The sequence below is a fragment of the Streptopelia decaocto genome (assembly GCF_964273445.1).
Source record: "Streptopelia decaocto genome assembly, chromosome: 1".
Taxonomy (NCBI): domain Eukaryota; kingdom Metazoa; phylum Chordata; class Aves; order Columbiformes; family Columbidae; genus Streptopelia; species Streptopelia decaocto.
In genome coordinates, this window is record NC_138663.1 from 135,184,819 (window position 1) to 135,206,532 (window position 21,714).

General features: G+C 37.7%; 1 protein-coding gene across 10 annotated transcripts in view; it reads left to right on the plus strand.

Moving 5' to 3' along the window:
* LOC309441175 (uncharacterized protein) overlaps nucleotides 1-21,714 on the plus strand; it is a 262,238-nt gene that overhangs the window by 88,337 nt on the left and 152,187 nt on the right. For 6 of the 10 annotated variants that reach the window (XR_014184329.1, XR_014184330.1, XR_014184331.1 and 3 more), the window contains one exon: nucleotides 12,783-12,841. The exons of 1 other annotated variant lie outside the window; for it this stretch is intronic. Coding sequence is in view for 4 of the 9 variants with exons in the window: in XM_082055665.1 (XP_081911791.1) it covers nucleotides 12,783-12,841 (59 nt within the window). In the remaining 5 variants the exon portion in view is untranslated. Of the gene's footprint in view, nucleotides 1-2,710; nucleotides 2,908-12,782; nucleotides 12,842-21,714 lie in introns of all 10 variants that reach the window. 3 more of the 10 variants (XR_014184334.1, XM_082055663.1, XM_082055662.1) reach the window with 1 other exon arrangement.

The window sequence follows — 21,714 nt, forward strand, 5'->3', positions numbered from 1 at the left end:
AAAATATAATTATTAATAATTTCACATGCATTTTTAATACCATTTCTTTGCCTTTTATTTAAGTAAGATTTGGTGTTAAGTTGTTGAATTGTCATAGCTGGTCTGATATATAGCAGCACTTGAATAACAGAAAGTCTGTTCCAATTAATCTTTATTTTATATTCCAGTCTGAAATCTGAAAGGTATGAACTAACCCCTAGTAATAATTTATTTTCAATTAGCAGCACAGTTTTATTAGCTCTGACTGCTGAGCAGTTTTTGTGTAATTAAAAAGTACAAAATATGTGAAAGCAAACATTTAACTCACAGTTGGTTGGTATTTTTTTTGTCTGTGATTTTCAAACAGTATGAACACTTGAAAAACATTTTTAGAATCTGTATTTAAAATGGTTTTATTTTGCATACTAAATTATACAAAATCTACAGAAATGTTCTTTGAGAAGATCAATAATTACTTTATTAATACTTGCATTAAAATGGATTTTTTCAAAGTTACCTATTGCTTTAAAAAGAAAATCTAAATTAACCTTTCTATAGACAAAATGAAATACTCTTTCCTCATTTTGCCAAGTAACTTAGCAGTTTCTGCAGTTTAACTAGCTACAGATTTCCAGACATTCTGAATGCAATTTTAGATCATAAAAAAATAATTGTTATATGAAAACTGAAACAGTAAAAAGCTAAACCCTTTCAGAATATAATACAGTAATTTATGCTAAGCAAGTATTTTCCAAAGCACACTACAAGGAAACAAACATATAAAATACACATGCAAGCTTACCTATTTACTGTATATATATTAAAACAGTGACTCAGAAAAGCAAAGTACACATTTAGCAAAAAGTTATTTTACTGTCACGGTTATCTACATCTAAACGATATCATACAGCATTTTTAGAAGGCTCTAGTATGAATTTCTCTGAAGCAACACAAGTTCAGTAAGTGTATCAAAATTAGTTTACCTACTTTCACAATGCATATTTACTGAAGAAATGGCATGATCTTATTTCATTTAAGTGTCACGAAGCAGAAATACAGAATAATAATTTATCAATATCCATTCCAGAAAATCCCAACTTTTTATTTCTTGGCATTTCTTACTTTTCCCCATGTTTCTTCAGACCCTCTTCACGTTAACATTTCTTCTACTTCCAGAAAAGAGGTGGGGGGGGAAACACCACCAACAAAACCCCCCGAACAATCAGCAAAAACACAATTGGTTTACATTGCCTTTCAGCTTGTGGCCTGTCCTCATATTATTAAATCAGATCATACATACTCCCCTAAAATTCAGCTTGGAGTAATCCTCTGCTACTTAAGGCTGGATGAAAAGAGTACTCATTGTGAATTATGTTTCATCTGTCACAATAACCTTCTTTATTCTTTAGTGCACCTCCCCTTTGCCTGCAGCAATTAGAGAAAATAGGTATGCCTTGAAGTATGAGATAGTGGTTATCTCAAAAATATATATACTGATGTCATATACAGACAACGCTGGGTAAGCAACACCCTGAAGAATATATAAGCCCTTTTTGATGCGATCCGAGCTTTATTAGAACAGAGTAGAAGCAGGCATATTTTACAATGAGTAGGTGCTGATGGCTGTCACTAGGTTATTGTTTTTTTGACAGGCAGTGGTCAGAGAGTTTGCCATTCTCTTAAAAGAAGAGTGAAAACTTGCTTACCGACTCATTTCAAGAATGTATCATTTTTCCATGTTAGCTACAATTCTGTCTTTTCTATTCAAAGGTGTCAGAGCATCTTTTTTCTCACTCCCTCCTTAAATTCCTGGAGTTCTGTTAAACTCTTCGACTGAACACTTCAGCTACATTTGCTCACTGGCTTAGCATAATTTTCATAATTTCTTGCTTTTTTAACATTTATTTATATATATTTTTTAAATGAAATACCTCTTAAAAATAAGCTGGCTGGTGATTATCGAAAATGTTTGTGCAATGTCACAGAAGAGTAAAAAGCATTTTAGACCCCCCAAGTTATAAAATGTTTAATTTCTAAATTATTTGTTCTTGTATACCGAGGGCAAAAAAGGCGATGAGATTCTTTTAGGTTTTTAGCCACCACTGTCATGTTATTTTATCTATTACAATATCTGTCTTTCCTTACCACTATCTCTTGATTTGTATGTAACAACGACAAAAAAAGTGCCATATTTGCTGGATTTTTGTACTTTTTGATTTTACCTTGGAATCTTTCCAAGTTCACATTTTTCCCTCGTGTTATTTTTAAAGCGAACCTCCAGTCGGTAGCTTGTTTTGAAACCCCTCACGATTCCGGGCTATTCATACCGATTCCAAATCAGCCTCCCTTGCACTTTAAGAGGGCTGATGTTCAACTGGGAATGACTAAAAGAAAAAGCACCTTTAAAAAAAAAAAAAAAAAAAAAATTAAGTGCTAAATCAAGCAGATTGCAACAAAGAGATTCTGATGTGAGGCTGAGCTAACATTAGGACACCATTATTATAGTACCTCAGAAATTACTTATCCTACAAAAAACCAAAAATACTTGTGAATAAAGGAAGAGAGTTTGGCCCACTGCACAGGTTTGGGCACAAAAGTGCTTGCTAAGCTATCTATTTCACACATGCAACGACAGAAGGTTCGATATTCATTCGATCGATGACTGAAAAGGCACAATGGCAAAATCGGACGGACTTCTTTTCAAATACAGATCTCCGATGTCCCCCTACAGTCTGCAGTCGCGCGGCTGGTGGTGTGGCACAGACGGAGCAAGGGTTACATCAAGGCTGTTCTCTGGACCGTGCAAACAGTCTAGACCAATGACCTGCAGCATCGTGCCCTTTGAAGAAGAGGCAAGTTCGGTCACGACGAAGAAAAATCAAGGCGTACCCCTTTTAACAATAGGGAGCAGCTCGTGGCTGCAAAGAGGTAAGCAGGGGTAAGCAAAAAAGGCATCTGCTTCCATGGTGACAGGCCAAGCATGGGAACCTTGCTTTTGAAGAGGGACGGTTCTCAGGCTCCCTCACAGGCTATGTCATGCATTATAAGCAAAGGCAGGTTGAGCTGAAATCCGCAGAGTTATTTCAGAGTAAAATGATACGCGAGCACATGGCTGTTAGCAAAAAAGGAGTCACATGACTGTTTTGAAGCAGCCTTGCACCGTTTCCGAATCGAGCCTTTCGTTCGGGGCATTTTCTTCCTCTGCTTTTCTTTTTTCTCCGCTTTTGCAGCAAACTAAGAAAATTGGGAGAATGTTTATACAAAACAAACATTTGTTTGATACACAAGATTCTGGCTGTTCTCCTTCACTAAACTGAAAAAAGGTCAAGGGTCAATGTTTTTTGGTGACAGGGCCACAAATCCTTTTGTTAGCGTAGCTTTAGCAAATGCCATTTAAAAGAAAATTTTGCTTTTCTTTCTAAGTGCATATTATTATAAGTTTGACAGAGCATGAAAGTAATGAATTTCTACCTCTCTGCAATAACTTTTTTGTTCTAATATTATACCACTTATTTTTTTTCCTTTTTGGCTCTACAGTGCTAGTTATCGAGATTTGCACTCCTAAGCAAACAATTAAAAATGCACACAAAAGTCAGCACATATATAGTCTTGCCTTCTTCGGGAGAAAAAAAAAATATCTGCAGGCTATAGGTAGTAAAAATGTGATCAGTGAATATAAGCCAGTGGTTTAACCATTAACCTTTGAGAATCGTTATGTTTATACGTTGTGTCTTTTTGCTTTGTTATTCCCTTAGCTGCAGCGTATTACATTTCCTCTTGAACAATTAAAATGTGCTCCGGCATAAGTGTGCCTCTTTTATTAATTGTATTTATTAAATATTTTCTGTGAAATTTTAACTGCTTGTGGTATTTTGTAGATTTTGATGGCTTTCCATTTTTATTAGAATTTCACTGTTAAAATGTTTGCTTTAGGATCAGTAGTTTCGGTATGTACTTACTATGTGTTCTGTTTTATTACAAGCTACAGCATTTATGTTCTTTTTATCAGTATGAGATTAATTTTACTACAACTATTCTTGTTAAAATTGGTGTGTATGGGAATATCTGGAAAACTGTTGAACAGTGTGAAGTTTCAGGAAACTGATAATTACTCTGTTCATTTCCATCAGTATTTTTTGATGCTCTTTAATAACCGCAGGGTCCTGTGGTACTTGATAGAATTTGTATTGCTATCCTATAAGTGTAATTAATATTTATGAGTGTATCCAGAGTAGTAGTTTCTCACGGTGTATTCTGAAGTTCCATTGATCTATAGGACAGTTTGATTTAACTTTAGACTGGAGACTGCATATTCAAAATGAAAGTATGTATATGAATCAGCTGGAGATTGTCTCTAAATAGTGATAGGCTTTTTTGAAAAAAGTCTCTGACCTACCCTGCCTGCACGTTTATGGGCCAAAATTATCTAAGAAAACAACAAAAATTGCGTTGGACAATATATAAATACAATGGAAGCAATTAAATATTAATAGCAAAAGGAGGAAGCCCATTATCTTAAAATGATCATGATCTGGATTCATTGCATTCATTCTGGATAATTTATATCCTGCATATTAATTCAGTTTTCAGATAGTCTTTGACATGATTTCAAATTGTACCTCTTCTTCAGAAGGTCCATTAACTAGTCCCATTAGCTTAAGAGAATAATCTATTTGCTGGTCCTTTGTGTAGGCAGTTACACGTAATATGACATTCTGGTATTCCTGCTGAACTGATGCACGTTAATGATGACAAACCTGTTCATATACTGACTGCAGTTCAGAAATTCATGCACTGTGTGGAAGTGTTGTGCCTTAAGCTTTATTTAGACTATGTGAGATTCTCTTGGTTTTTTTTTTTGTTGCCCTCAAAGATAAATTAAAAGGTTATGTACTCAGTCTTACGTGAATGGCATAAACAGTCCAAAAGACAGTGCTGTTGTATTTGGTATCCAAATACTGCTTGAAATTCAGCAATGTGATGGCAGCAATCACTTATGCTAATAACACATTAAGTTTTAATAAAAAAAAATGAGAGGGAGAGAGGGATATTTTCTCCTAGAAGGTTTTTAAAATAAAAGGCCTCCCTCTTGTTCATTTTAAGGTAATTGATAAGAAAGTAATCTCTAGATTCACAGCAGTCAGCAAAGTGTACCAAGGGGAGGATCTGGTCTTAATTATGTTCATGATCATTTCTTGAAATAATTAGTCTTTTCCTGTAAGGAGCTGAGGATAGAGCATTGCAATGAAAGATGTATAAGACTTGGTGTTGAAGGGGAAAGGTGCATCTCTCTTAGCAATGAAAATATGATTGTAAAACAATTAACTTATGTTTCTGGTGTTGTAGTGTGGATTTTACAATGTGTTGATGTGTTGCCCCAAAGTACATACACTTCTGGCCCTCTTTGGTTGTTGACACTGAAGTTCTGAAAAAAACCCATTGGATTATACTGGGCTGTTGCTTGAGGGATGTGCCAGCTTTGCACCCAGTTAGTTCAAGCTGAAGTTCAGGCTGCCAGTTGGAGGTGTTTTACTCTGTTAAAGCCAGCGATGACTACTGGATTGATACTTCTCTTTATTTTTCCCCTTTAAGCCATTCATTTAGATTAAGGAGCAAGTAATCTGAATGTATTATTCCCCTTCTTGAAGACCAGGACTCTGCGGGCCTCAAGAAGCAACACTATCTTCTAGCCTGTGTTGCAATATAGAAGCCTATTCAGCATCTCTGAACAAAGGGAGAGCATCACTGGTTCTGAGAACAGGGAGGAGGAAGGCTTTTTTTTTTAATGTTGGAGATGCCTCCTGGATGTTGCAAAGTGTTGTGGTTTGCATAGCAAGGATTGTCAGGTGCAATTTCCTTCATAATCAATGCAATTCTTGCCCCTGTTGTCTTCAGAACTGATTAATTTGTTTTCACAAGAGAAGTGGAAAAAGATTTAACACAGCATTCTGTAGGCAAGGTTCATTGTGTCATCAGTTTATTTTAGAGGAATTTGAGACTGAATTGGAAGGTACCAATCCTACCAGCATGGTTTATCTACTATTTCTTCCCTCAATTTTTATTTCCCTGAAGAAATACAAAGAACTAGGGAAATCTGTTAAGATAGCTGAGCCATTGTGGAATATCTAGCCTATGAAAAAGGTTAACATTTGTGAAAAACATTTTATAACAGAGTTATTTATTCCACCAAAAGTCTCGTAATTTGAGTCACCCAGGTAAGCCTCTTCGAAAAAAAGTGTCAGCTCTATCATAGTATACTGAACCAAAACAAAGCAAATACCCTGAAGGGACCGCAATCCTCTTGCTCAGTGAAGATAAGGGTTCTGAAGTTTGGTACCATCCTTAAGCAATTTGTACACTGGCACTTTGTTATGACATGCAACAATGTTGTAAGTCATAATTTCAAGGACAGGAGTTTATAATGTTACACATCCTAATAATCTACCGGATAAAGTAAAGGCAGCAAAATCAGAAGAGATCCCAGGTCTTAGTCTGGTGATGTAAGAGGAATTATCTGAAATTTCAGTGCAAAGATACCTTTTTAATTCAAGGTTTCTAAATGTGCTTCCAGCTTTAATGTCTACCTGCTTTTCCAGGATCATCCTTTTCTATGTTTCCCTAGTGACAGAGAATATTCAAGCTTGACTGCAGGCTTGCTAAGAGCAAGGACTTGGAGAAGCTCATTTAGCAAAGAATCATCAAAGCTTAAAACTGTGTTGTTTGAATTTCTTACTAAGTGAAAGTCTCTAGGCTTTTCCTATCAAAATCAAGTTACCTGGTAGATGAGTTAAGCCAGTAACAGTTACAGTTATTTGCTTTAGGTACTGTATGTGGATTTGCTTTGTTATAAACTTGGGATTGATTAACTACATCAGCTTCAGTTTAAGATACAAAACAAATTAAATCTTTCTGGCTCTTGAATATTCTTCTTGGTCTATAAGCACCACCACAAAAAAGCCTTGGAAAGTCTACTTAAGTTGTTGCTCCTTATTCTGGTCTCCTTCCAAATGCTTTGAGTATGAATAACAGATGCAGGATGAACTCTGAGTCAGATGACCAGACACATATTTGCTCACTCAGTGCCATAATTTGATGATGTTTTTGCCCTTGAAATGGAAGTTAGTCTGATTCCAGGAGCACCTGAAATATACAAGGTTCACTCCAGTACTTTCATTTTCTGAGTCTCTGATATTGATAAGCAGAAGTCCCTTTAATGCTTACATTCTGTTTATAGAAAGGAAGCTTTAGCATTACTGAAGTTATGTTAATCTGAAATAACCTGGTATTTCTTGTAGCTTTTTAAAAGAGACATACAGAACAACAGGAAGAACAGCTTCGTTCTTGTGTAGACCCTGACTAATTTAAGTTCACAATCTTTGTGATATGATTCCATGGCAAAAATATTTCCTGCAAATACCCAGTCATGCCGAACACTCATAGAACTGTAGAATCATAGAATATTGGAAGGGACCTTTAAAGTTCTTCTAGTCCTACTCCTCTGCCATGGGCAGGGACATCTTTCACCATACCAGGTTGCTCAAAGCCCCATCCAACCTGGCCTTGAACACTCGCAGGGATGGGGCATTCACAGTTTGTCTGGGTAACCTGTTCCTGTGCCTCACCACTCTCATGATAAAAAAAATTATTCCTTATAACTAATCTGAATCTCCCCACTTTCAGTTTAAAAAAATTACCCCTTGTTCTATCACTAGAGGCCCTGGTAAGAAGTCTCTCTCAATCTTTCTTACAAACCTCTTCAAGTACTGGAAGTCCACAATAAGGTCTTCCTGGAGCCTTCTCTTCTCCAGGCTAAACAACCTCAACTCTCTCAGCCTGTCCTCACAGCAGAGCTGTTCCAGGCCTCTGATCATTTTTGTGGCCTCCTCTGGCCCCTCTCCAACAGCTCCATGTATTTCCTGTGCTGAGGCCTCCAGAGCTGGATGCAAAACTCCAGGTGGGGTCTCACCAGAGCAGAGCAGAGGGGCAGAATCACCTCCCTTGACCTGCTGGCCATGCTTCTTTTGATGCAGCCCAGGATATGTTTGGCTTTCTGGGATGCAAGAAGATGCATCGTCCTAATATAGAAAACAAGTTTTTCTAAAAAAATGTTGCTTTTGCCTTTCTAATATTTTCAGAACAGCATCACAGAGATCCTTCTTATGCAAAACATGCTTTCTCACCATTTGCCTCCTCTTGTATACTTTATTTTATATTGTCACTATTGTATATTGTCACTTTCTTGTGACTTTGTGGAAAAGTTTATGGAAAACGGGACTTATGAGGAACAGAGTGTGTCTAAGCTATGGTTGGTCTTGATTTTAAGATTTTGTGCTTTCTGGGGAGTGACTACATTTTTTTTTCTTATTTGATTTCTTCTAAAGAAATAGTCATGGAAGAGGGAGGATAAATATTGGCTATTTTATATACAGATATGCCTTTGGTAGAATTATTACATCCTGTTTCAGAAACAGGGATGGAAATTTCCCCTGTGTTTGTATCTGTTAAAGTGCTCTGGAAGTTTTACATTACTGACAAGAAAGAATTCTAAAGAAATCTTCTAATACATATATGCTCTTAAGTAAAAAACCTTGCAAACCAGAGCAACCATGCAAAGCTTGCACTTAGCAGTATGCAAAAGAATATGTAGCAGAACGCAAAACGAGAAGAGTCTTTTCAAAAAAGAAAAACTTTGAAAAGATCAGCATATATGCTTTACAAAAGCCACTGCCAAGGACATATTTGTGAGAGCTCCGGCCTAAGAAAATAGAATTTTTGTAGAGGATGGAAAATCCGATGATTTTTTGGTTTTTGAGGGTCATGATGGCTGATAGCTTGACATTAAAAAAATATCTGAAATTACATCCTGGAAAAATCTTTCATATTTCTGTGAAATGACATACCTTTCATACCTTTGGTCCTGCTGTGACTGGGATTTTGGGTCTGAATGTGTCTTGTGTGAGAACCCCAATGGTATTTCTTCACTCTTTAGTTCCGAGTAGGTGATCTCACTTTTAGGCTGCAGTGTTTAACAATTTTAAACAAATATCTTTTTCCTACTTTCCTCAAGGTGATACTGAAATCTATCTGTTTTTTATTCATGGAACAAGATAATTCAAGAAATATTCTTCTGGGCCAAACTAATGGTCCATCTGTCCTCGTGTTTATTCTATGGCAGTGGCAACAGGGCATGGGATTTAGGGAGAGCACGTGGGCCTCTCTGCTTTCTGTGGTCCATTTCCCTAGTACTCCCTTGGCATCTGTAGTTCTTGGATTTGTGATGTTAGAGGTGACATCCCTACCTCTACCCTTCAGTATCTGTTTATGGATCTCCTGCCCATCAATTGGTCCTTGAGCTTGAAATATCTGGAAGTTAATCCTTTTGGTATTGTGATTCAGGGAATGAAGTTGTTAGGTGTTTGCATTTCCAAGAGGTGTCCTGAGTTTTGGTTTCTGAGTACTATGTAGGAAGAAAAGTATTCATCATGCCTTCTGCTATGGTAGATAACTCAGTTTTTAATTGCTCATGTTTGTGTGTTAAGTAATCTTCCAGATATTCTGTAATTTGCGTTTAACTTGGGATTGACAGTGGTTTGGATGAAAACTTTCCCACATTATCCCCTGTCATAAGGAATTTTGTCCAAACATTTGTGTCACATGAAAAATTGTTCAAATGATTGTATGTAAACAGCATTGGTGAGATGTGAAGAAAACCTTCATAAGTATGTATTGGCCAAAACCAAAACTCCTGAGATATTCAGTCCGGTCTATTACTCTCTGCAGAACCTCTGGGATAAGCCTATTTATTTGTACTAGCACTTCCCTCACAAAGCAAAAAAAACTCCACTGGTATAGTGGTGACACTTTTTCCATTGGATAGCTTGTATTTGGAGGATGTAAAGTAAATTCTTAAGATTCAGCAGTTGTAATTTTTTAAATGTTAATTCACTGTGAGACCAGAGAGTATGGTAACTACATAGATTTGTCTATGGAGGTGAGGGAGGGTGTCGTCTTCCTTCTGATTTGAATTTGTTCTTTCTGAAGCAAAACTCTGTTGTTGTTCCATTGGAGAAGAAAATACTCATGCTTGTTTGTTTGATTTTAATGTTTATCTTTTATTATTTGAATCTTTCAAGCTTCTTTCTTAGACGATACTTTGATAGATGTGGTTTGCCAAAAAGCATCCTGACTGCTTCCTCAAGTCTAGATCCTTTTATTGATGATTGAACAAAGTTCAGCATCTTGTTTTCACTTCTGAATGTTATGAGAATCTGATTTCCTAAAAAACCTGTTGCTCTTTCTCGTGTTCTAGTCTAGAATATCAATTGTCAAACTGCAGTCCTGTCAAATCATTACACAAGCACATGATTTTTGAGGAGAAATTCTGCTGCTTTTAGTTACGGATATCTTGTGATTTTTAAAAAGGAAGGAGCCAATTATTTTGATAAATGACAAAATAAGCTATTCAGTTGATCCAGTATAGATCTCTCAAACTGAGGTATTTGTTTAGACATGGTCAGTGAAGAGTATTTCTAGGGCACAACAGATTTCATCCAGTCAGAATCTCTAAAAATAGATCAGTTGAATCATGCTGTAAGGTGTCTAACTATAAAAGAGGCATGTGGTGACTAGCTGAGAGGTGCTGCTTAAAACTGGGTAACAAGAGTTTCATCCAAAATGACTGAGACACCAATGTGATATGTCCATAAACCAAGTTTACGCCATTTTAAAATGTACCAAGTTAGACTTTACAGTTAGTGACATAAAATTATTAATGCTTCCATGTGAGGCACTGCAACAGCCTCCCCAGGAATACTGCCAAGCATTCAGAGCACCCAGGCATGGGAAGAATGAACTCAGTTGCAAGAAACAGAGAAAGGCTAGTAAAATTAATAGTGGGAAGGGAGATATTATTGTCAGGACACTAAAAGCTTTATTTCTCTTCAATAAAATAAAGACCAAGAGAAAAGATACCTGCAGGGAAAGGAGAATTGCAAGTGAAGGAAAGCAGTCATTTAATCTGAAGAAGAGAGTTGGGACAGAAATAACTGGCAGAAAATCAGACTGAAAGTTAGCAGATTTCTAGCCATCAAAGCGGTGGTGTTCTGGAGAAGCCACTCAATAAGGTGGTCAGGTTTTGTTTTTACACACACGTCTAACTGTTTGCAAGGTGGAAAATGATACATTTATGAAAGGGAATGTGAAACATGGTTGTCTCTGATGGCAGGAACCTGGACTTGGTATATCACCACTTTGATCCTAGAAGGGGATGTGTACGCATGACTGCACTTATTGAAGTGGTAGTAATTATGCCACAGATATGCCTATACTATCAATGTGAATATGTTGTGGTGCTTCTTTAAACTTGTAATTAATACTAATTGAGCTCTCAGAATCTAAAGAGTTCCTCGTTTAAAACTCCTGTGCATCTGCTGAATGTAATAACAGTTTATCAACTTAGCCCACTTCTTGAAAAAGTCCATGTTAATGCAAGGAAGGAACTGTATGTGATTTGTTGATAACAAACAGTTCAGAGGACTTCTTACTGCACAAATTAAAAATCTTTTGCTAGAATAGTGCTTCTGCTACATATATTTTTCCCTCAGTATTACACTTATTGTACTAGAAATGTGATTATATATTAATACTTTTCCTAACAAATTATACTAAACACAACTTTGTGTTTGATGTGAAGATGTCAGTACAAGTGAGAGGTTTTGTGCACAAATTAAAGCTAGACATCTACTCACAATGCACAAAGAGAAAAAAGAAATTTTAGCTGCTAAATTCAGTCTAAAAAATGGAGTTTGTTGCCCATTTTTGAAAGTGATAACAGTAATAAAATCATTACTTTATTTGCATACATAGCTCAGCACACAATTGAATGTGCAACCTGCAAGAGATTTCCCTCAGTTTGTAACATGACGGAAGGCTGTGGGGCCTGCAAGAGAAAAGGTGGCCAAAGACTAAAATGATTTACCTTCTTTATCACCTGATCCCTGCCTGTGTCCACTGCAGCCCTTGCAAAAGCAGGGTCTGAGGGCCAGTCCTGTGCTGGTCCACTCTTTGGATGGGCCCCAGTTAGGGGTCAGGCACTCTACCTTCTGGTACTTACTTTGTCTTAGCCTGCTGATATATGACAACTCCCATAAATTCGATAACCCATTGAAGATCATCAAGCCTTGGGGAAAAAAAAGACTTTTCTTTCCTGTATATTTTGTAATTATGGGATACAACATTACATCTTTCTTTGAAATTGTGTCAATTTTAAAATAACCAGGTGAAAGTCCAAGAGTCAGCTAGTTTATTGCTGTCTACAACTACCTGAAAGGAGGTTGTAGCATGGAGGGTGTTGGTCTCTTCTCCCGAGTTGCAAGTGATAAGACAAGAGGAAATGGCCTCAAGTTGTGCCAGGGGAGGTTCAGTTTGGATATTAGAAAAAGATTCTTCACAGAAAGGGTTGTCAGGCATTGGAACAGGCTGCCCAGGGAAGTGGTGGAGTCACCATCCCTGGAGGGGTTTAAAAGACGCATAGATAAGGTTCTTAGGGACATGGTTTAGTGCCAGAGTTAGGTTATGGTTGGACTCAATGATCCTGAGGGTCTCTTCCAACCAAAATGATTCTATTCTATTCTATTCTATTCTATTCTATTCTATTCTATTCTATTCTATTCTATTCTATTCTATTCTATTCTATTCTATTCCATTCCATTCCATTCCATTCCATTCCATTCCATTCCATTCCATTCCATTCCATTCTTGTGCGAGTCCTGTGTCCTGGTTCTGATGCACTATGTCTCTTACAGGTGTACAGCTGCCTTTCCGTTTTGCAGCAGGACCCTGTTTGCTGCTTCACAAGCCGCAGGTAAGACCTGAGACTGTTCCCCAAAGCTTCTGTCACCGAGTCACCCTCACCAACCTCTGGGACAGGGTACCAGGCAGCTGTCCCAGGACAGAGTTAGGAGACGCTCCCTCTGCCTTTGAAATGGTTCCCAGGGAGCACAGTCATGGCACGTCTCCTCACAGCACAGGGCTGCCAGGGTGCGAGGACAGTCCTGGGCAGCAGCTGGGGCTGTTTTCCCAGCAGCACTGGCCCAGGCTGGGTGGCTCTCCTGCAGCCTGAGTGGCTGTCCCTCAGGCTGAAGCCCTGCCACCAGTTCAGTACTGTGAGGGAGGCAGGGTCAGGCTGGCTACAGTGGCCATATCTCCCAGCCCCAGCTGGGCTGGGCCGGTACAGCAGGGCCTCAAGGCTTGTTCTGGTGGGGACGTTTGGTAAGCACTGGCACCATCAGAACTGGGTCTAAAAATCTCAGTGCCATTAAATTTGATGGGAGTTTTGTCATTGTCATCCTCACTTGGATGAAAATTTCCCCATGAGTTTCTAAGGAAGGTTAAATGGCAACCTACTCGCTTTGTGGGAAGGCAGGGATAGCCTTTATGTTATTCAAAGTATTTTTCCTTGCAGATATGACTAATTACTTCACGCCTTTCATGGAGAGTGATAGTGTTTCAAATCAGAATGTGCCATTGGACCATGTAGTTTAAACTCTTTAAGTTTTTATATTTTGCGCCGTTAATCAGTTGTATTTCTTCTTTGAAGCAGGAAAGGATTTATTTTTTATTTAATCCACTATTTATCTTCATAGCAAGAGTGATTAATTCCTGAAACAAACTGTCAAAAATTGTGCCTTTTACCTGATATAAATTTGACTAGCTTTGGCTTTGAGCCATTGTCTTCTGCTGGAACTTAGAGATGGTAGTTTTCTATCACTGCTGTGTATTTGTTTAAGTCAGCTAAAATAGATTCCATATCTCTTAAGACTTTCACTGTAACAACTGTTCTCCGGTATTCATTTTTTTGTTGCTCTTATTTCACCTCTGTCTAATTTTTTCACATCCTTTTCAAAATATACAGGAATTTTGAAACATTGCTGTAGGACTGCTACAGATACTGCAGCTGGAGGAAAAAGCAGTTGTCTGTAATTACTACTTTACTGGCCCTTTAAACATTGCAGGATTGTGCTAAACTCTTTATGCTGGGACCTTTATTTTTCGCTTAAAACCATTTTGACCTGATTCGTACTAAAAATTCCTTGTTACCTTTACTTTTCCCGTTCCTTCAGATATTAGGTGTAACTTACTTTTGTGGTGCATTCTGCTTGTGTTTCCAGTTGATGTGAATGTGCGATCTCAGAAGAATATCGAACTACAATGAAAAGTTTATGAAAAGGTCTTTTGAATTATACTATATCCAGAGGTTTTCTTCAGTTCAAATGGCATTGATTTGGGATGCCAGGCATCTAGTACACATCCATATAAACTGGACTTAGATTATTGGTTTATATAGAGGAGCTGGTTATGAAAAGTGAAATATGCAGGAATATTAACCATAAGTGTGAAGGACAAGTATGTCTGGCTGCTTGATTTTGTATTAATAGAAAGTAGTCATATCACTATATTATTGAAAAGCAGTAATCCACCAGCGTATTTCAACTGGAACAGGTAATAGAGGCCTAGATTTTCTATGAAATACTTTGAGCTTCATTGTAATGGCATTCCTGAAGCCAAGCTTGATGGCAACACTTTGGCTTTCCCCCTCTCTCCTTCCAAAGGCTTCATAATCATAATTTCTTTCCATCCTGCTTATGTTTCCTCCTTTTACTAGGAATCCTTTGTTAGGTCTTGGTTCCTTTCTTTCGCTTCTTATGTGCCTAAGGTCAGTTTCTGTTTCACTGTCCTTGTTTTCTCTCAAACTTTTGTTTGTCCATAAAAATCCAGGTAATTTTTTTGTTTGTTTGTTTTATTTTTGTGATTTTTTTTTTCCCCATCACTGTACTGATCTGTTTTGTATATCTGGAGAAAACGTTGCTATACTTTGTCTTTCTACCTAAAAACTAAAAATCATGAAACAAAAAAGGATTTGAATCTGTACTTGTAGGATAGTGGAAGACAGCTGTCCAAACAGACCATGTATTTGGTCATAAATTTATTGAAAGTTGTGTGTGTTTTATTAATAAGAATGTGCATTTTTTGATATTTTCTTTGCAGTCAGCATAGAGCTGAGTATAGACCCACTTAATCATTCTGAATACTAATATTAGTAGAATAAGAGTGAAGTCCTCTTTTTAGAATATATGACATTTTCTTCTGGAAAATTTATTTCAAAAATAAGAAGTTAAAGAAATAAAAGGTGAACAATCTTTGGCTAGAATCTATGGATGAGTTACTTCTAAAGGTAGATATCCTGCAAAGCAGTCCCCATTCACCAGATTACATGATTTTTATATTGCCTGGACTTTGCTGACAAAAACTTTCCTACTCTTACCAATAGAAGCAATTGTTAGATCCCACTTTAAAGGCAATTTAGTCTATATATAATATAGTATGTATTGCCTGCAATATTTTTGCTGTAGATGATATCCTGAATTTTTCATAAGTAAAGAAGTCCGCACACTGTATATTTTTTTTGTCAAACAATTATGCACAAGATGTTTTCCATTTTTTCCTTTCTTTGTAGTCCTTTAAAAATTTTAATTATTAGCATATATTGTAAAAGTTTAAGTTTATTATGCAATTGAAAGTTACCCAGTAATTTCTGTTTGGGAATTATTCTTAGAAAAAGACAATGACTGGAAATAACACCCATATTTCTCAAATTTGACAAAATTACAGTATACTGAAAAAAGAAACAGTATGGGATGATGTGTTTAAAAAAAAATACTTGGGGGATATACAGATCAATGTTGATCTTAGCTGTTAGTAGCAAACTTTGTCCTTTGGTTTGTCATTAAATCGAAGGAAACTGGAATAGTTCTACCTGTGAAAAAAAGTGGCATTTCCCTCTTACGGAAAAAAACAAATATAAAGAATGCCATTGTTTGCTGCACATGTGGCAACCAGTCTGGTTTATATTAAGTTGAAGTTACTGCCATCTGGTGGGGAAAACTGTATTATATCAGTGGAGTTGGCAGCAGTTCTGTTAGGGTTACTTTGGATGTATGCATGTGAAGATTGTGTGTGTATGATACACAACAATATAGAGATACATACAGATATATCTTTAAATAATGTTAGCATTTGAAGTTGATATTAAAAGAATTTGAAAATATTCAATGATATAGAATGGCCCACTGCATCAGAGATTACTCAAGGGTATGAAAATTTGTGAAAGCAAATAAGGAAAACGTAAGAGGTAGAACAGATAGACAGGCAAAATGTATGTGGTGTTACTGCCAAGGCACCTGCAATTCTGGCCTAGATTAATATAGATAACAAAACTTGTCCTGGAAAGATTCCCTTCTACTTTGCACAGCTGGAGATTTTACATTTTGTGCAGTGTTCCATGTAGCATTTCCTATGTTAGAGATGACCACTAATTTTGCTGCAAAAACAGTTGGGCTAGCTCTGCCTTAGTGCTCCACTCTGTACTTTACATTCACTCTGGTACAGGAAGTTTGCTTCTCCTTGGGTCTTGACATACTTGTGTTTATTACCTGACTCTTGAAGGATCAGCCCAATTGTAATGGGTTGGTATGAGCAGTGCATCACGGAGTCTGTGGGGCATCTTACACATACAAAATAATTAGGTTGTCTTCTCAAGGAGCTAACACTTTCATGTTAGATGTAACAGTGCAGTCAATAATAGGCAAGATGGTAATAGAAGAGGAGAGATTGAGTTGGGGGAGGCAGTGTCAGATACCCATCTTTAGTAACAAGTTGCTTGGTAACCATATGAGAATAATAACTAGTATCCAGAACTTTTTCTTATTTCGTTGTTATAGTGTCCAAAGGCTCCAAACAAGATGACGTCTGCTTTATGTACAAATCTTAGATAGTTTTTTTTTGTGTTGCATGCTATGTTTTTTTCTGGTAGAGAACAGTAGAAGTGGTCCTTTGCTCTTAGTCTGCAGAATAAATTGCCCTTTTCTCTACTAAGAAGGCATGTCCTATCAGGTTTGTATCAAAAGTGTATTTTCAACTTGCATCTTCTCATGCCAGTCAAAGGAAAGTTAGGGGGCTCCAAGAGTCTCTCAGAGTGCATAATGTGTGTGGTCAAATTCCCAGCACTGCTGTGTTGTCCAAAGCTGTCCAACTTCTTCTCCAGAGCTGTCAGTGTGCAGGTGCTGAGGTTGGCTGAGGAGGCACACAGACCTTCAGTGTAGGTCAGGCCTGACTGTTTCCAGGCCCTCGGTGGTACATCATGTTATGGCTGTCATCCTCTACTTTCTTACAAGAGATATAAGAGGTACAAGAAGTACAGGAGATATATTATTCTGATGACATTCTCTCCACTGTCTCTTTTGTGGAACATTTTTCATCTGTAGAAATCTTGCTTTTGTGGGCTTTCTAATGCTGTAGTCTACAGCAACATTTTGTTTCTTTGGCTGTTTGCTGGTCTCAGTTGTGACATCCCAAAGAGGCCTGCTGAGTTCTTGTCTGACTCCAAGTCACTTTCCTGTAGACCAGCTAGTTTGAATTGCAGGAGCTCACCTGGTTGATAAGGTTTGGAGTTCTAATTCCTATATAGGTGGATTTCCACTCCTGTCCTATACAGAACAGCTTATGACATTCTTGGTTTATACATTTGCAAAGCGCTTGGTCAGGTATGGTTTGTGTGGAAGCCATATTCTTGCTCTCATAGCCATGAAAACTCTGTTTTCAAAAACACAGGTGAAGGGGCCCTACAATTTTGTGAATTCCTTGATCCTTGATTCTAAACAAACAAAAAAGCTAATGATAGTGACTTTCTGTACATCTCTTCAACATTACTGAATGGGTTAAGTGTGGCTGCAGAAAAACATATTTCTCATCTCTCATCATTCTTGTTTATTTTGTTTAAAATTCTTTTTCACTTGGTTAGTTTTTGCTACCTGTTTTAGTTTTTTGTTTGTGTTTTGTCTTCTTCCTTTTTTTCTGAACTCTCTAGGAGTCGGAATCCTGCCCAGATAAGGTCTTTCAAAAGGAAAACCATTGACCTTGTAATCCTGTCATTCTGCTTTCGAGACTACATGGCACATGCAGGTGTCTGATTTCTTCACAGGTTTTAGAGGAAGTACTTTTTCATGACTTTGCAATGTCATTACCTAGTTGTTTTTCAAGGAGACAGACACCTTTCTCACAGTAAGACTCTTACTGGAAGGGCTCAACAGTAAAAATTAGAGTGAGGGGTGGTACAAGATCACATATTAAGGAAGTGACTCAAACTCAAGCCCACAGCTTGAACCGCACAGTGCAAAAAGCTCTCTCTGACTCAGTCTAGTTTGCCCAAGACAGAAAAGTGTAACAGCTTTCAGAAGTAAAATAACCCCTGGTTCCCTCTCTCAGCCTTCAGTTTGCATCATAAAGTTTACTTTGTGCTGCATGAGAGAAGTACCTAAGTTGATTAGATTTTGATTACAAAACTGGCTGCCTTTTCTTTTCACTGATAAAGGGACCAGAAGTTCACTGTTCTTTGAAACCCTCATGCCACTGAGATCTAAGTTTTCTGGAATATCTTATTGTCTGTCTGTGTGTCTTTATTTTTTTTTCCTTTCCTCCCTCTTCCCCTTGCCATGCATATAGCTTCACACATTTATTTATAATCCCCTAGGAATAATAAGCAGTTTGATATCTAGAAGGTAAGTGATTTCTGTGCTTAAGGTAACTGAACTATAGGAGAAGCTTTTGTAGTGAAAGATGACATAATGCAAGACAGGGTTAGAAGAATGTACCTCCTGAGCCAAAAATGATCCTCTAGACGGTCTGTTAAGATGGAATAGACTTCAGTGTTCTATGAATTATACATCAGTGTGGGCTGCATTGAAGCCTCTCAAATTTCAACTCTAAATCAAAATTGATTATAGAAATGTCCTTAATCAATGAGAAGTTGATACAGAAATGACTGAGTCCAGCTCTTTGACTCCATTATGCAGGAAATCACACAGAGCATCACAATGATCCCAGCTAGCTTTGAAAACCTGTGAGAATGTGGATGCGCCTCTCCAGGAACAATCTGCTAGATGTGATATTTGTACCTGATATTTGAATCTCCATCCTTGCAAGTGTTCAGGACTTGACTAGACAAGCTGCTGACGAACTGGCTCTTAGATCTGCTTTGAGCAGGGAATCGGATTAGAGGGCTTCTAGACCTCCCTCCCAAGCTCATTTTATTCTGGGATTCCATTATATGAAATCCAGGCTTCTAAAGACAACATGTTCTCAAAGAATAGATATTTCAGTACAAGATCCTACTTCTTATCTTGAAAGTGATGAGTGGCTGAAGTTACTTTAAAAAATTGCCTTAATTTTGAGGTAGAAAATCACCATAATGAACTCAGTTTATGCACACTGGAACTTTTTATTCCCTTCGTAAAGCTTGCCTCCTGAGCCTTTCTAAGGACTCTTCGGGGTGGTGGGAGCTGCTTCCTATGGAAATTCAAGTGCAAGGCACAATTCTTTTATGTGGCTTTTTCTGACACAAACATAGAAGAATGTGTATTCATTTATTAAGATGATAAAATAAAATAAAATAAATATTATCAAAACATTATATTTTATACTTCATTTCCCCCTTATGGAGGAAATGAACTATGACAGACACTGCTTCTAGCTCTTAATGGACTATTGAGGGTTCTTGATAACTTGATGCTAAAGGGAGTTAAAAGACTATAGCTCTAATAGAATACTAAATATTTTAATGGTGGTTTATTTGCTCTTTAAAGCAAAATAATTTAAATATTTTATAACTTTCAAACTGCCAATACTCTATCCTAAGGTCTTGTATGCTAGCAACCTGAAGATAATTAAAATGCAACAATACTTTCTGAAATTCTTGTGCCATCATCTCTGGATTGGAGGGAAAACCCTGTCTCTTGGGTAGAAAAGTAATTTAGGCCATTAAGCAATTTTGGCTGCTCTTGAACAAATTTCTCATTAAAACAAACTTTTATGAACTTCATGCCATTCTTATCCCTGTGTAGTGGGGGAACTACAAAACTCAAGTTATTCAGAAACATAGGTTAATTGAATTTGAGGAACACTTCATAAGTTGACATCATGTTTGCTACAGAAGTGGTTAGATTACATTTTGGGAAAAAGCAGTCTCAATACCATGCTGCCGTGTCGATATTCTATTTCTTGGTGTGTTGTCCTTCCATTTGGAGAGGGATGTGCAACTGATCCACAAGGACGCTGACCCATCTTATCTCTTAATTTAGTCTCAAGTGATAATAAGCAAAGAAACGCCAATTAACTTTGTAGTGCTTAATTTCTGTATAACATTGTTTGGTCAGCCACAATATGGATGTCTTGCAGTGAGTATCATTCAGTATTTTTTTGTCAGTCAGTGTTTGGATTAATTGTGCCACAAATGCAGAGCCTGTTTGGGTCCATTCTTTCTATCTCAGATCTCAGTGCTGTATTAATGTGGTTGTAGCCATTATAAAACCACCTTAAGTTCACAAACATGCTAGCTACTTTCATGCTACATAGAGCTCTAACTAGTAAACCCTGTATGAACCCAAACAGACTCCATGCAGACCTAACTTGAATGTCCCTACATCCCTTTTTCTAGATGAGGAACATGGAAAGGCCTGCAGAGGCAAGTCCAACAGGTATTTTCAGTTTGGACTCAATGTCAGCTGTCCCAAGCCCACAGTGAATCAATTTACAGTCACTATCACTTCCTCCTACTCCATTTCCCAAAGGTCTTCTTAGGTCAGGTGTAGTGAACACGCAAGCACTGAGAGGCAGCGCTGGGCTGGAGCCGGTAAGCTCCAAGAGGTCAGACTTTGCTGCAATGCCTTTTCTCTGTGCTCCTCAAGAGCACAAGAGCACTCAATGGCTTGAGCAGAGCACTGAACCCATGCTGGCAGTGCCTGTTTGAACTGTGTGGTGCCTGGCCCTCCTGGAAGCAAAGGCTCAGAGCAGCGCTGTGCTGTGATGGATGAAGAGCTTCACTGCGTCACAGCCAGCTGTGTGGAACTACATCTCGGTCTTGGCATTCTCACTTAAAACTGTCTGTATTACCTCTCCACTATTCCCCTTCCCTCCTCTCTCTCTCCAGCCTCCCAATCCCCCCAGTTTCTGGGGAATCCAGGCTCCTGTTTCCTTGGAATAGAGAGAACTGGTGATGCTGCAGTGAGGAGGTAACTGAGCAGCTATAGTAAGGCAGCGTAATAATAAAATGCCTGTGTTTTTAATATCTGTTATTGTTAAAGGATTGGCTTTAATTTTGCCTGATTTCTAATTTTGTATCTTAATCTAGAATTGTCTTTATGCTTCGTATCTGTATTTAATTTATTTGCTGCTTTAAAATTGCTGAACAGAAAATTTAGGATTGCTTGTAACATTTTTTATGCAGTTATATTATGGCAGGGCCTATTGTCTCATTTATCTGAGCTCCTACTTCCCTTCATTTACTTAACTGCTTAGTGGTGTTTAGAATGAGAAATGTCTTACTGAACATTTAAAATACCCAGGCTTTACTTTCCTTTATGTTTTGTGTTGTTTTGTTAAGGAGTTTATAAATCTTTTGCCCTCATGTTGGAGCAAATATAGTAGTACTCTGGAATGGAGTTTAAAAAAAGATCAAAGGGAGTTAGACACCTCCTTGTTTGGAGTGTGTCTGATGTGTTGGATTCACAGCTGCATGTGTATCTGCCCAGGAGGGGGCTGAGCCCTGGAAGAGAGTCTGGATCCCTCAGCACCAGCTACCACTTCACATCTGAGATCCCCACGGAATGATAACACATCAGCCCT